This window comes from Camellia sinensis, chromosome 12, assembly GCF_055761805.1.
Source record: "Camellia sinensis isolate YWXY chromosome 12, ASM5576180v1, whole genome shotgun sequence".
In the NCBI taxonomy this organism is placed as follows: domain Eukaryota; kingdom Viridiplantae; phylum Streptophyta; class Magnoliopsida; order Ericales; family Theaceae; genus Camellia; species Camellia sinensis.
In genome coordinates, this window is record NC_138972.1 from 46,922,419 (window position 1) to 46,939,544 (window position 17,126).

Sequence of the window (17,126 nt, forward strand, 5' to 3'; positions counted from 1 at the left end):
AGCATACACAAAATAATTAAATTGATGTTAGCAGGCAAGATTGGCTCACTCACACGAGCAATCACCCTTAGCGCTAGGTAGCGAGTAAGGATGAGACTAGAAGCTAAAATTATCCACTAGCTATGTCGCCTTGGTTGGAGCCAAGATGAGGTCTTGTTAGAGACCGACCATGGATATGAGAGTACCCACTTTTCCATGATATGTCTGTTATGGATAGCCAGATGCGAGATCTCATTTGATGCCTGAGAGGTGAGCAAATAGAGAATTCGAGTTAGACGCTAGGAAGCGACTCGTGCGCTTAAGAGCGACTAGACTAAGATCTGTATGGTGTGTGAGTTTAACATCACTCTTTGGAAGAGTAACTCCACTATAACATGCATTCATACTGCATGTGCTTATCGACCCGTTAGCGAGGTGAAAGAATGGATCCCTGATTCTTCACCGTGTGAGTCCTAAAAGTCATTTTTTTTTTTTTTTTTTTTTCTAAATGACTTCACTTTGTGCCTTTTGTGACCTTTGACTATGTCATAAGATGAGGAGTTGATGTTCAGCTACTTTGGTATGTTGCCTGCAGTCATGTATGATTCGGCTTTAAGGGATATTACTGGGAAAGCGGTCAATTTTAAATTGAATGATATGAGGGTGAAGGGAAGATCATCTAGTTCTACATCTCTGCTCTATATTCACTGTCGACAACTCACATCGCTCTTTATAGGATGCTGATTGGGTGTGAATATAATGCGGGACCTAGGAGAGTCAAACATGCTCTTTGAGGGATTAGAGATGTTTTTCGACTGATGTAGCTAGATGGGTCTGGGTACATGAGACACTATTTCTGTTCTTTTTGGGTTGATGTCTCTATGCTGACTCATATTGAGTTTCTAGTATAGAGCTCCCACATGCAGGTGTTCTCAGCGGTCGCACGGTACATTGGCTAGTATGAGATTGTTCATTTTTGGGGAGATTGAGATAGAGATGTGGCAGTGTCATGCCAACTCATGTGCGAGTGGGAGATGTTAGTAATGGTCGCCCATGTGGCATGACCATTTGAATTTGAACCTTATCCAAATAGGTTTGAATTCAATTTCAAACCTATTTAGGATAACCACTCAAGATATAGATATTATCAGTTTTAACTGATATGGATAGATTATAATAATATATTATATATCTGATATATGGTTATGGGTGATTAAGTCAGAAACAACGTATGATCTGTTTCTACCCATATACTGTCTCTCTCCCAAAAACAATAATCAAGTCCTTTGCACTATGAGTTGTGTGGGTGATATTCAATCTGTGATATCACTCCACTGCTGGGTTGTTTTATCAGTTTCTGGAAGCACGTGATTTATCCACGAGGTTCTATCATCAAGAAGGTATGATCCAATTATTTTTATCCGCTACATGTTCTGTTTGTTTTGATTTACACAGACGAAACAGTAAATATTCCAGATCTGTCCGCAGCCCAAGACACTCCACTTGACTAGTTGTTGCAGCTGATATCAATCTTACAATTTATGGTATTTTTCTCTTTCTATTTGTATATATGCAATACATTCAACTTTTTTTTATTGAAATTTTTAATTTAAATTAACTATACTCTTGCATGCAATTTTGTGCAATATCAATTTGAACCAACAAGTAGATGCCTAAAAGAGAAAGAGAACGTAGTGTTCTTGCTATAAGACCTTTGGGTGTGGCTTATGATGAAATGCTAGATGCTCAATAGAGCCCTATATAATGTCGAGTAAGAGCGGCATTTAATAAAATGTATATTTTTTGTTGGACAGGCTGGCTATACAAAATAATAATTTATGTGTTATAATACAGGAATGCTGATAATGTATCTAGAGTATGCTACTTTTCTTTTGTAATAATCCAAGTTAAGAGACAAATACAATAACTATTATTCATAAATTATTGTCAACAGGGTAATTGCTTTTAAACTCTTAACAACAGAACAATTAACTACAATAAAAAAAAAAATTAAAAAAAGATTTCTATAACATGTAGTGGGCATTCGTATTGGGAACTAGCTTCACTAGTCTCTTATATAAAAGCAACGTCAATAAATGAAGAAGGAGACAGTTTATTTCAGAAATGTTCATTGTGAAGTACATGAGGTTTGGTTCTCTTCAAATTGGACTAATAATAGATCTTCGAGCAGGCCTTTCTTTAATTTTTTTTTTCTTTTTTTGTTAATAAAAAGTGATCATATCATAATAATTTTAAAAAAGAAAAAATATTTAAACAATGCATAGAAATAAGTCTGATAACAACAATATTACATTCCTCCGTCAAAATACAAATTACAAGAGAACTAATAATCACAATCATGACATAAGAAAAAGCATTTATTTAATAACTAATGCACACACAAACACATTAAATAGAGAGAGAGAGAGAGAGAGAGAGGTGTGGTTAGACAAATGTTGATACCTAGAGAACAAATAGAAGAGACCCAACTAACCTGGAGACATGAAAGCAAATGGCACTCAGGAAAACAAATGGTCTTACTTTATTTATGATTTTGTTGAGGAGACGATAGTGTAGTAAGTCTGGAGAAAAGCCAAGACAAGGAGACAAGTTGCAGAAGCGAAAGCAATGACTGTCCATGGTCTGCTAAAATATTTGTTAATAAATTCGGCCATCCAAGTCTTGGCAGTGTTGTTATAGTGAACCTGAATCCTCTGCTTGATATCATCATATAATATGACATAAGTTCCAAAAGTGGTGATCTCTTTGAAAACATTAGCCACCTCCTGATCACTGCCAAGCGCATTGAATAGTATATGCTTTGACCGCAACTCTTTCACATCGTCCTGGTTGTCAATCAGTAATTGCATGAAATCAATGTAAGACGTAATGACAAGGTCCACAATACTGGTGCATGATACCATTTCATAAGCAATCATATTTGACATAAATAGTTTGTAAGGTGGATTAACAAGGAAAGGATGAAGTTCAAGACGTCCATAGAAGCACCAAGATTTGAACTCAATACCCTCAAGAGATAAAGAGCGGTTAGGCCTAAAGTGTATCCCTTTTGCTTTGAGCTCAGTAGCCGAACCAAATGTGAGAAAATATTCCATCACATCACTCTTAGGTTGGGAATATTTGTGTTTCTTAACAAAACCGTGTATCTTAAGGCTCTTTTCTTTGAAATAACAAAACAAGTGTTGAATGTAATCCTTAAGGCGTTGTTTACATTGGAATTTGTCTTTCTCCTTCTTTGTGCTCACTTGAGATTCAAGTATGTGAAGGGATTGGTTGAGATTGAGATACTTTGTCCGTGCTAATTGAAGGAGATGAAATGATTCCCTGTCGGTTTCACTAACAATAACTTTATCCTTATTCAAAATATGTCTAGTGTCTGAAGAAATCACACTATTCAAGAACGCATTGATGGATTTCATCCCTTCATCTTCTTTGAATTTTAAGCTCATTATCAACTCAAGAACTTGAAGTGGGAGTTGATTCTCAATCAAGTAAAATATATCATCAGGTATTGAATACCAAAGTAAAAGGCCTAGATGATTTCTAACATCATCATATTTTGATTTTTGACCGGCAGCACAGAGGAAGAAGTCCTCAATTATAGCTAGAATGAAACAACCATCCAAGAGCATCATTGTTGCAAATTGCTCACAACTGTATTCATCGGTTGAGCGTTTAACATAGTAGCTTCTAGCATCATCAACATTTTCAAGAATCATGCTGTAGACCTCATCCTTGTTCTTGTCGCTGTCTTGTAGAAATAGTGCTGCTAACATAGGCTTGACGGTCTCTACAAGCTGGAGATCCTCTTTGCCATGGTGGTATGGACCTATAGAAACCACCTTTGGATCGAACATTCCCTTGTTATTTTCATGGTTTCTCATCAACGGTGGAACTCTAGGTATTCGAGGTGTGGACAACTCTTCTACCATGTTGATCGTTTCACTTTCACTTTCACTTTCACTTTTACTTTTACTTTTACTTGGCTCTTCTCCATCATCGATTACCATGATTTCCACATTCACCTCTCTATTACTGGTCTTCGTTGTACTATTATTATTATTAAAGACCTCCTCCATTGAAAACCGCCTTGTTTTTCCAAGCTTTGTGTACCTTTTTTCATGATCTAATATAATTTATCTTCATTGCTGCTCAAAAAATAAATAAATAAATAAAATAATTATGACTCGAGTGTATCAAGTACTCGAGATTATTACTTAGTTATTCTAAGTTTTGTGTTTTCAATGATGAAAAGTAATTATAAGTATGAGAAATATTACATCATCAAACACTATTAGTCCATAAAAAAGTCAACAATGTTTGTATAACAACAAATTACTAAGTCCAAGCCCAACAATCACTCTGCTACTACTTACATGCAACCCTCATAATGCGGTGAAATAAACACCATCACAAAAGGTATTAAAATCCTCTTAATAGAAATTGAGACCTCACACCACAAATGTGAGAACCCGAATATAAAAATTAAGTAAATAATTAAATAATAATATTACAATCTCAAATATTTTGGTGGTGAATTCTAAGGTGCAAATTAAATATTATTGGAGGATCATTTAATTAATTTTTAAACCTAAAATAAATTTATGGTGAAAGTCATTGATTTAGAAGCAAGATTTATTATTAAAAAAAAAAATTAGAGAAGAGGGTGTGACTTGAACTCTAGACCATAAAATTAATAAGTTAGGCTCTTACCATTTGAGTTGCATGTAACTTATACATATGTTTTGTATATTTATCTATCTATTTGACCCCAGTGTGAGCGTATTAAAGGAGAGATGGCAGAGGGTAAGCATATAGACTTTGTGATTAGTGATGATGGGTTGCTTAGATTCCGTGGCTGAATTTGTGTTCCTGCAATATGAGGCTTTGTATGGAAGGAAGTGTAGGTCTCCTTTGTGTTGGTATGAGGTTGGTGAAAGGCAAATGTTGGGACCTGATTTGGTGGAGGATGCTACACAGAAAATTATCACCATCAGAGAGAGATTATTGACTGCTCAGAGTAAAAAAAAAAAAAAAAAAAGTTATGCTGATCATCGTGGGAGAGACTTAGAGTTTCATGTGGGGGATATGGTATTCTTGAAAGGATCACCATGGAAAGGAGTCATCAGGGTTGGAAATAAATGAAAGTTGAGTTCTAGATACATTGGACCATTTGAGGTATTAGAGAAGGTTAGTGAGGTTGTGTGCCGTGTTGTTTTACCCCCTAGGTTGGCAGGAGTGCATAATGTGTTTCACGTGTCTATGCTGAGGAAATATGTGCACAGTCCGTCGCATGTGATAGATTATGAGCCACTTCAAATTAGAGAGGATTTTTCGTATGAGGAGATACATGTTCAGATTTTGGATTCGAAAGAGAAAATATTGCGTACAAAGGTCATTAAATTGGTTAAGGTATTGTGGCGTAATCATTTAGTTGAAGAGGCGACTTGGGAACGCGAGGACGAGATGCGCGAGAAGTACCCATATCTATTCTCATGATTTACTCAGGTTAGTTTCGAGGACGAAACTTTTGTTTAGGAGGGGAGAATGTGAGAACCCGAATATAAAAATTAAGTAAATAATTAAATAATAATATTACAATCTCAAATATTTTGGTGGTGAATTCTAAGGTGCAAATTAAATATTATTGGAGGATCATTTAATTAATTTTTAAACCTAAAATAAATTTATGGTGAAAGTCATTGATTTAGAAGCAAGATTTATTATTAAAAAAAAAAATTAGAGAAGAGGGTGTGACTTGAACTCTAGACCATAAAATTAATAAGTTAGGCTCTTACCATTTGAGTTGCATGTAACTTATACATATGTTTTGTATATTTATCTATTTATTTGACCTATGTGTGCCCACCACTAGTATAAAATAAAATAAACACAAACCCTACTCTACTCTATTATTTGTTCACCACATAGGGCAACAACAGCAGCCACGGGGGAGGGTTAGAGAGAAGGAAAAAAAAGAAGAAGATGTTGCAATCAAAGAACTTTTGGGTGTGTTGTGTTGTGTGTGATCATCAAAGGTTAGCCCTCCTTGGTTTTCTTCTCTTCTTTTTGTTCTTCATCCTTATTCTATAATTATTTTGTTCATTGATGGAGAGGTTGTAGGTTTATGTATTGTGTATATAGATATCCTATTAAGAAACTTGAGGAGCTAAATTTATGTGTAAAGATTGGGTGTAATTTTCAGTCCAAAAATTCTGTACAAAGTCACAAATTTTAAAAATCAAGAAACCATATCAAACGGATGAATTTTAATCTGAAATTTTTACAGTAGATCAATTACATATTTAATTGCATATCTGAATTTTTTCATAATTTTTGGGAGTCAGAATCCGTATAAATTGAGGTATTCAAATCTGTCCAGGAAACCAGTCCGAAACAGTAAATTCGGGAGTGTTGTTCTCTTTGGGTATAAATCCAAAAATTATCAAATTAGTGTCATTAGAACCGGTTACAAGTCTAGTTTCGTACGTTTTTGGCCTTGCATTGATTGCTCGTGTATATTAAGAGAACCGTCAATTTCTTTAAAGTGCTGCAGAAAACAACCTGTTTGGATATAATTAATTGTAGAAAATTATTTTGATAAGCAAATCAAGTGAAACCAATTGGGTTTGAAACTTAGGATATATTAGATCATATCTGGAGGTTATTAGAATTTTTCGAATAGCGTGGAGTGGGTTTTGAAATTTTCAAAGTTAGCGAATAGATTGGGAAAACTAGTTTAAAACACTGTTTTATCTTAAAGTTATTTTTAGTTAAGTTTCGATCGGAACCTGTGTCTTGGGTGATTTTAGACCTTGAAGAACATGAACTTAGGTAATATTTAAGAGTAACGGTGAGTTGGGTTGAGCCATGTTAGTGCGCTTTAGTTTGGGGTTACTCAATTCGTATTCTTTAGTATTTTTAAATTAGCAGTGACGTGTAGTTTTCATATTGGTTCAGGGCACTAGTTGGACTTTCATACTCTATTCGAGGATTACATTATTTCGTTCCAGGTGAGTAGTTTCATGCTACATATTTTTATAAATGTTCCCCTACCCTGAACTGTTGGAAAAATTAAATTGTTGTTTCATGATTAAACTGTTTTGATAAATTATTATATTATCAATTGAATCAAATTATTTCTGAAACATGTGTGAACTTGGCATACTGTAAACTATTTGTTTTGGTCTCATGTTTATAATGATGAACTACCATGCTTTGCGAAACTGATGTGTATTGATTATTGGGACCATGTGTGTATTTAGTCCAGGGAAATTATTCCACTGTGTGTGGTGACTCTGGCCACTAGGGAACAGATCCGGGTTGGGCCGTGATGACTCTAGTGCTCAACGATTGTAAGGAACAGACCTTTAAAAACAACTAGGTGACCTTCAATCGGATCGTTTTTTAGAAAAGGCCCAGGTGCCACCCTGAGGATGACTCTTAGTTCGGTATTGGATCCAACGGGGCTTATAGCCTGAGAAATGTGTGGCAGATTATTTGTTTTTATTGGTACCCAGAAAATTATTGGTGTTCATGTTATAATCTGTTTTAAGTGGAAAATGTCGTTTATCATGTTCTTGCGAGACATGAGTATTTTAAGTGTTGATTTGTGGAACCTTCTTTTTGAAACAGATTGTATTTACCAAACTGTATGCCAATCTAGTTTCTGTGATATATAACTTATTTTGGAATTGAACCCTGTTTTCAAAACTGTATTTACTATCCATGTTGCTACTCACAGAGCTATCAGCTGACTTAGTTTTTATCACTTCCAGGTGTTAGAAGGACTTAGAGTGGACTCATGGCGTAGCGGGGACTCAATTGCATGGACCTCTAGGGCATTCCTTTAGTTTAGAGTGTTATGTCAAGTTTGTGCATATTTATATTTATTCTTATCGAAGTTCATTTAGGATTATTTTTGATATGTGGGTTGTTTATATCCCATAAGTTTGGATGGTTTTTGATTACGGTTGATTTTGCCGTTTATAATTGTGACATGTCTGGATTGAGTTTTGGTTATTTATTATTGGACTATTGTTCAGTTGTTCAATGTAATTGGATTCGTGTTTAGGCTTACGTGTGCCTTGGGCTAAGTCCCTGTGGGCCACGGCCGGTCATGCCCGGATTTGGGGTGTGACAACAAATGATATTACACAATCACCAAGCCAAATGTCCTGATTATTCTAAGATCTTGTTTCATAGTCCAGATTATATATAAAAGTTTGAGGATAATGTGTAATACTTAGGAATATAAAATATGATATAATATATTTAAGATATAAGATGAATTATATATATGTATTATGAGATTATTTTACATGTGATATAGCATAGAATAAAAAGAGAAAAATTATTTTCGATCGTTGGATGAAAGCTAAATCTATATCGATAGTGAGGGATATATAATACCATTGGACTAGTTTTACAGATTCCCCTCTTTTGAGGGAGATGATATATGGATTGTCTACGTCTAGACTAACCAAACGAAAGATATAAAAAGACAAAAAAAAAAAATAAAAATTATGAAACCCACCTCATATAATGTCCTTCACACTCTATATATACCCCTTTTATCCCCTAAACAAACAAACAAGGCCTTAAATATTTGCACAAACTATTCTCAAAATTAAATCCACTTCCAACTACAGAAATGATTGCCCATGTGACTCTCATGTCATGTGTGATTTTTATTTTTTTTAATTATAGGCAAATAGAGGAATTTTCTAATTTATTGATATACTCTAACATAAGCAACAACTGAGAATTGAAGTGAAGAAAAAGAAACAAGACATAACAAAGCAGAACAAGGGAGGAGGTGGAGAATTGACTACTTGGAATCATTAGTCAATTAGGGCTATCCAAAATCTCAGATTAATGCATTTCTTGAATAAGCACCAAATCTGCAATAATATTGAAGTACTACCAGTTGACTCGTGCATATACCAAATAGAAGAAAAGTTTTTTTAAACAATATTTTAGCAAAATTTGTTAAATTATTTATATGTATATTTACAGATACCTATATGTAAAATTATTCGATAAATTATACTAACTTCCTCTGAAATTTATAACAATTATAAAAACTTCCTCTTAAATTTCTAAAATTACACTTACCTCCCTACTGCTTTGGGACATTGTTTCAAATTCCCTCCTATGCCGTTTTTTTTTTTTTTTGTCAATGACAATGAAAGGAGTTGATGAGATAAGTATATAATTTTTTCATAATGCCCACTTTGCCCTTGTATAAATTTATGTAGATATAAATATCTTTTGTATATATTATCTAATGTCTTGTCCTTTGATTTTTATTAATAAAATTCGTTTTTGCTGATCAAAACAATATTTAAAGGACAAACCCTATATATAATGCATCCACAAAAATATTATAAGTGAATGATAATAAAACTTTATATTAAAAGAAAAGGCATACGTGATTTGATTGGTTGTATCAACAAGAATATAGTGAATAAACAGTAAATTAGTCAAATAAGAGGACTGTAATACCTTAGACAAAATCTTTAATTTTACCAACATAAAAGTAAAAATAATATTGAAACATATAAATATATATATATTTTCTTATATCCACATTTAATTAAAAGGCATGTTTTTTTTTATATATGAAAAGCATTTATGAGTAGTAATAAAACAAAATTTTTAATTGAGAAGTTCTAAGTGATTGTTATTTTGTTGGACCTAATCACCTAAAAAATACACAAATGTTGTGAAACTTTAAATCTCTCTATTTTTTCAACAAATATTATAATAAGTTAATGTATAAATGATAATGTAGGGATATAGAGAGATGACCACCCTTTAAAAAAAAAAATAATGCTAGAGGGACGAGCTATATAATTTGAATTTGAAAAAAAAATAATAATTAATACAAGTGCAGTAATAGAAATTTTTAAACATTAAAAGCTAGGTTATACTTGAATTTATGTAGTAGATTTAAAACTTGAAAAAATAAAATAAAATATAACAATGACAATGATAAAGCAACATAATAAATAACATTTCACACTTGCATACACATGCCACGTCCACACAACTTCCACACACACAAAAAATTATTCCATCCCCACAACCAGGTGCATGTGGTCCCTTCACACAAAGCACTTTTCCCTCGACAGTAAAAAAACCCCACACCATAACTATTCCTTTTCACAAAAAACTTCAAACACATACCCCACACTGGCACTACAAGTACAATTTTGCCTACGTTCCAAAACCAACCAAAACTTTATTCAAACAACACAACAAACACATACTCAGAAACACGCCATTACTGAACAAATTACAACGAAAATCATACATACATATCATATTTGACTGTGCGGAGTAACACATACCACGATCGCCCCAAACAAAAATCCCTAACCACGTCAATATATAATGCTAAAAGTAAAATAATAACCCAATCCATTACCAACTTACCTGTGTCAGGCATTTGAATTACTTTTCCGTACCCCCAGCCAAACAAACCTCAGTCTAATCTGGAATGTTCGCAGAGCGACAACCACTTCCACGGAATGTATTAGGGTTCTTGGCCACCACGAATAAACGATTTCAAACCCCAAGGATTCTTTTATGCATAAAACGAATGCGTCAAATATTTCCAAAATCAGTGTCGTTGGTTCCGCAATCAACGAAATTTGAATTTCAAATGACACAAGGGGATGATCGTATCAGATTCTGCGTTTCACGTCGACACCCATAAACGAAATCTTACAAACCCCCAAATACATCGAACAAACAATTTAGAACGGTTTCGCGGGTCGGGTTACACAATATCACGTTACCTGAGAACTGACCCACATCACTGGCACCAACTAAAAAAAGGTATTAGTACATTTTTAATTGTTACGATACACACAATCACACTCCCATTGCCACAAACCCACACGCGTCCCAAATACCCACCCCTAAATTTAAGGCCTCAATGGCAAATTGGTCAACATACACTCAACGGGACTAAACGGTTACAAAAAAAACAATTAGGATTATATGGTCTATAAGATGGGAATATGGGATTTACTAGTCAATTCTCCTAATAATAATAATAATAATAATAATAATAATAATAATAATAATAATAATAATAATTGTTAATGATTGTTGAAAATAAATTAAACCAAATATAAGAAAAACAAAAGTGAGTGAATATAGAAAGAACAAATTCATTAGTCCTAAAAGATGAAATTTGAAATCTTGGTTAGTGTTAAAAAGAAAAAAATATCATATCACAATATTTAGAAATATCTATAGACAAACGAGGGACAAAATTGTAAAAGCGTCAAAAAAATCAACGCTATCTTCAAAAACCTAGTGGGAAATTTTTGTAATTTTCATAAACTTCAAAGAAGGTTAGTATAATTTATCTAAAATTATTTTAAAAAATATATTTCGACATATGTAATACAGAATAATAATTTTGCCCTATGCTACTTAAAATGTATCTTAAATAAATATATGTGATTGTTTTAGTTGATTCTTTGTGAACACCTATGTGTACATACTAGCGATAGATACATGTACATATTAGGGATGGATATGAGTCCGACACTTGATAGGTTTGCCTAAGCCAACCCCTATGATTTATGGGGCTTGTGATTTTAAGCCCATAGGGTTGGGTTAGGTAAACTTTTTAGGCCCAATTATAATATAGGTCAGGTTTAAGAAGAGTGTTTCAAGCCAATTTATCTATTAATCATATTATACAATAGACTTTTGCTTTTACTCTTTATAAGAAATTTTATAAGAATAAATATGTATCAGTAGTTATGTAAAAGTTGGTTATAATTTTTGAACTACTAGCTTTAAATAGGTTTAAAAGGCACCCAAAATTTTAAATTAATTATAGTTTTTATTTAAATATGAAAAAAAAAGATTTATATTAAATAATATTCAAGTTTTGTTGGCAGTTTGGAATTTTTGTTTTGTTTATGGATGTACTTAAGAATAAAGTATAGGTTCAATTTCAGATTGGGTCGGGCCAAGCTTAAGAATGACTTAAGATATATACTGTCAAATATGCAAGGTAGTTTTAGCCCTATCATCTTATAAAAGTGCAACTTAAGTAATAAATATATATATATCATTTTATATGATTTTAAATTATAATGTAATAAACTAACATGCAGGTGTTAATTTAAATTGATATTCTTAACATTATTGTTATGTAAAATTGTTGCTTAAATAAATGCAGGTGTTAATTTAATTCAATTATGGATGTGTATATCAATATGTACAAACATATCTTGAAGCCTTGGGGAACTTACAGTGAGTTAAGGAAGTGAGGCTATAAACTAAAGGCAGGAAAAATAAAACTACTTCCAATGGGAGATTTCTCTGTTTGGAGCAGGGGGAGTAATGGGGTTGGACTGGTGGGATGAGAGATGTGTTCTGTTCTGAGGAGGGTGGTCTTCAGTCGGTTGAATAGGCTTCTTCTCTACCATCACTCATCTATCGGCTAGTGTACCGAATCCAGTGGGTGTGCTGTACTGGTGTGGTTAAAGGATTCTATTTTTCAGTTTGCTATTCATTTGGTGTTAGATTGGTGTCTCGCCAATTGTTTGTCGTGTGCTCGGATATGATTGTACTAGTTTTTTTTTTTTGGCGCGAACCTAGTTAGTATTAGTAAGTGTAGCTATGAACACTTGCATGTTATCCAAATGCAGGATTAGTTCTCTCTCTCTCTAAAAACCTCTCTTTTCTTTTTCTGAAAACCTCCATCTCCGGCCTCTTTTTGGGCCGGCTGGCCGCCGCCTTTGGCGATGGCGGTCGGCTGGCCTAGCTTGTTCTTTTCCTTTTCCTTGTCAGTTTTTTCATTTCAATAAACTTGAGTCCCCCGTTTTCATCCCTCCTTGGTGTGCTTCATTGCTACGTGTTAGTGGTTGGTGTGTCCAGGCTTTGTCTTCAGTTTGTCCTCGTCTGCTTGAACCTTGCTGCAGTAGCTGTTTCAGCAGGAGCTTCCAGGTATTTCACTCGAGCGCTTTGGCGAGGTGGAGCTTGAGGGGTGCGATCCAGTTCTGTCCGGTTGTCACTCGAGCGCTTCTCCTCGAGCAAGAGTTTGAGGGGTGAGTTTCTACCTTTGTTTGGAGGTGTCCTAGCTGGTGGTCGGTGCTCAGTGGGTGTGCGGATCCGCGGCATGTGATTGAAGACCTGTTGGTTTTGGTGCTTGGCAGTGGGTATTGGGTGCGAGAAAGAAGAGGACCTGATGTAGCAGAGGAGGTGTAGTTATTTTTTTGTAGGCTGCAGCACAGGTTATGGCGTGGGGATTGGGTGTGAGCAAGAAGAAGATCTGGTGGGAGATGCTATGTGGGTGTCTTCGGCAGTGGGTGTTGTTGTGTAGGCAGTGGGTGTGCAGCCGGGGTGTAGTTCTGTCGGCAGTGGGTGTTGTTCCCGGCGGTGGTTTTTGGAGTCTTCTCGGCAGAGGCATGGCTTGTTGGTGGAGTGGGTAGTAGCTTTGGAGTTGCAGCAGCTTAGAGGTGGCGTGGGCAGCAGCTAGGAGAGGGTGGTTGAAGCTGCAGAGGCATGTCTTGTTCTTGCAGCAGCGTCAGAGGAGTGGACTTGGCAGAGGCGTTGGTGTTGTTCCCGGGGTTGGTTTAGTTAATTTAGTTTAGTTTGGGTGTAGGGTAGTTCATTTAGTTTGTATTGGGTGTTTTAGTGGGTTGAATATGTGGGGATTCATGTATTTTAATTCTCTAGTTAAGTTCTTCTTAACTTTTTTATTTAAAAAAATCGAGAGGCTTAGGGGTTGGTTGTATGGATGCGAGTAGCAGTAGTAGGGGTATTTTTATACTTCCGAATCTCTCTCGATGCATCTCATCTTCCTGTACCTTTAATTTCATGCTATTAAATGAAATTTCTCTTTGCTGATCAAAAAAAAAAAAAATGAACACTTGCATGTTTCCCTTTTTAATGGTGTATTAATTTTCATCAATAAAATATTCTTTTGCTGATAAAAAAAAAATCATATATATATATACATATTTTTTAAACAGTTAAAAGAAAAATTTTATTGATAATGATCAAGCAAATATATAGACAATTATCAATAAAAAGAAAGCCCGAGCCCAACTAAGATGGCACCGAAAGGCAAACAAAGTAATAGAAATTACCACCCACCCACAGTTGGCATGACACCAACTCAAAGTGCAATTCAATTCTAATTCTTAAAATAAACAAACCATATTCTATTCATAATTTTACCATTACGGTCCCCACTTGGAACCCGACTAAATCATTTGAATATATATATATATATATATATGTATGTATAATTTGTTACTACACGTTATTCAAGTGCCTTATCACTACCACAAAGTACCTTATTACTACCACATATATATACATGAGTTTATTTAAAGTGTCATAAGTTACTAACATACATCACACTTAAAATTTGTAATCTATTTATAATTTTTTTTTTCCCCCCCCTAATATGTGAAGTATCTTAGGCCAGTTTGCAAACTTCAGATTACATCTTTATAGTTCAAACAAACGTTACAAAACAAGTTAATTCTCTACGATCTGTGACCCAAGAATTTTGCTAGTAAAGGGAGTCAAACCTAAGACATTGTAGGGAGCAAACCCCCAGTTCCTAGTCCTCATCCACCAGACCAAAACCTTGGGGCTATATATATATATATGTATATATTATATACATAAGTTGATAACCACTATGACTTTCCTAAGGGCTTAGTTGGTAGGGGAAATTATGGGTTCAACTCTTTTTAGGGAAAGTTAAATTAAGGGGTCAAACACTTGATACTTTGAAAGAGTAGGGGAGGTTAACTCCTATAGTTGCTAATTTAACAACTAACAACTGTGACAAACATACAAAAAAATAAGGATAACATATTGACTTATTTGGGTCACATTATCTCTCTATTTTTTTATACGATTTTTTATAATAAATAAATAAATAATTAAAAAATAAACCATATCCAAAACATGTATGACATTCACCGATCAAAATATATGTATACATAAGTTGATAACACCATACACCTACAAATGTGCTTTTGTACCATGAAAAAAATAGTTCTAAACAATCATACAAATTATTATTATTTAAAAAATGATGACTTATTGTTTGATATTTTAATAGGTTGTGAGGAATATTTTGTGATCATGTTGTAGAAGATGACACAATTTAAAAAACCATAATTTCTAACCAAATCGAACATGTTGTGAGAGATGACAAATTTTCAAAAATCTTAATTCCAAACCAAACGAGAGTTTGATTACAAAATTTTTATAGTTTAGTTTAATTTTAAATTTCATGAAACTGTAATTAGTGGTTTGTTCATAGATTTACTACTAAACCAGACAAAATTGAATCATATTGAACTCATGGGTTAATCCCATATATATATATATTGATAATCAGAATTGTTGGAATCATGGGCTAATTTTTTTTTTTTTTTTGGATAATTAGGTGTCCGAGTCAGCTTACGCGCACCTGACTAATCCCAGGGGATCAATCCCGACTCCATTTAAAGTCAGAGCAAACTCCCTATATAGACTAATGTGGGAGCCGAATAAATTATGTGTTGAAGGCCGACATAGCCGAAGTCGATTCGGCTATAATCTAAGATCGAGTAAAGTCGGCCTTACAAAGAGCCAAATGGGAACTAGCAAGCAATCAGAAGGCTGAATAAGCCATCAAGTGCGAAATTAAGGATGGGTCCAACCCGTTGGCCCAAAGGGTAATATAAAAAGGGGAAACGTCAACAAAAAAAAAAAAAAGAAGGGGGAAACGTTAACAAAAGAAAGGTATGTGAGAATAAATAGAAAAACTTGAGATAAAAGTAAACTTGAAAGTATACTAACTTGTTCCGGCACCCCGACCGGAGTATTCGTCCCTTTTTCAGGTAGCAATCAGAGGATCAAGAACGTCTTATTAGATCCTGGAGCATTTCCAAATCACTTCTTTACAACTAACTTCAAAAAAATTATTAGGAGTAGTAAGTATTAAACTTAAGACCTAGAAGGAACACTCCCAGGTCCCACGTTATGTCTACTAAGCCAACTCTTTGAGGTTATGTGTTAATGTGCACAACTATTAGAGAAATGCTAGGTTTTCCGTAGGGAAGTGGGGCCTCTCTCTGGTTACTCATCCTTGGTGATTTTCTTTAATAATTTGTTTTATTTGTGACTTTAATAGAAAACTACTGCTTACATCTATTATTGAGTTTATCACATAACTCCAAAATCTTACATTAATTTGCTAACTTTCTCTACCTATGAAAGATTGTTTTGCTAGCATGTTTTTTAAGTATATATGATAAGCATGTAGCTCTTGAAGGGTTGGTGTTGGCAGCATGCACAAACACAAATCATCTTGTAGGTTTGTGAATTAGTATATAAACATAATACCATTTTTTGTTCAATATTTTCAGCTTGGAAGTGAGAGAGTTTTATCCTTCTTTCTCCTCTTTTGATGATGATGATCACAACATGAAACTTAAAACCATTGCATTCAACACTCACTTCACTTAACAACTCATATTAAAATTTCAATAACACAAATCTATTCTCTCTTAACAGTGAATCTAGATACCCAGAAATATGTTGTCTTACAAACATGGAATGGCAAACAACGAAGCAACAATTATGTTAAAATATCAATAAAACTTATAATAAAATAAAATAAAATAAAAATTGTTAAATGAAATTGCATGCATTAATATATTGGCTTACGTACCATGTGTGAAGTGTCCCAAATTCGATAGCTAGATAGTCACACTTCCTAATTGATTCTGCGTCTGCTAGCTTGACACCAATATGCATGCATTGCACACCAATTGTACTCCACGCTTTGAATTTGAATTGGCGTAAAGTATTCAGTCTCTCTACAAAATTTCCCTTCAAATCTTTATTCAAACGCAATCTAAAGTGTTTAAACTTTAACCCTACATTAAGTTTAGAACAAAGCAGGGGCGACCCCATTCATGGGGTGATGGGTACCATACAAAGAGCTTTTTTTTATTTATAAATAGAGACTTACATGTAGGTCCTAATAGGTACACTTATTATCTGACAAGTCCTATGATAATTAATAGCATTCTCATCAAACATTATTAAAAAAAATCATTAATCGTTAATTTTCAACG

The 17,126-nt window shown here is 34.1% G+C and overlaps 1 protein-coding gene and 1 long non-coding RNA gene across 2 annotated transcripts; one reads left to right on the forward strand and one right to left on the reverse strand.

The window, feature by feature from the left end:
- Positions 1-2,386: 2,386 nt before the first annotated feature.
- On the reverse strand, positions 2,387-16,853 carry LOC114285708 (UPF0481 protein At3g47200-like). The gene is made up of 2 exons (XM_082898466.1): positions 16,718-16,853; positions 2,387-4,148 (listed from the first exon to the last, which is right to left on the reverse strand). The coding sequence occupies exon 2, from the start codon at positions 4,077-4,079 to the stop codon at positions 2,526-2,528; it is 1,554 nt and encodes a 517-aa protein (XP_082754592.1). The 5' UTR covers positions 4,080-4,148; positions 16,718-16,853; the 3' UTR covers positions 2,387-2,525.
- LOC145804483 (uncharacterized) lies at positions 5,911-8,022 on the forward strand. The gene is made up of 3 exons (XR_014346277.1): positions 5,911-6,038; positions 6,961-7,013; positions 7,779-8,022. It is a non-coding gene; the product is annotated as an uncharacterized LOC145804483 (long non-coding RNA).
- Positions 16,854-17,126: the final 273 nt, after the last annotated feature.

Excerpts from the sequence above, each read along its gene's own strand:
- LOC114285708 (XM_082898466.1), bottom strand. The coding sequence starts at position 4,079 with ATGGAGGAGGTCTTTAATAATAATAATAGTACAACGAAGACCAGTAAT.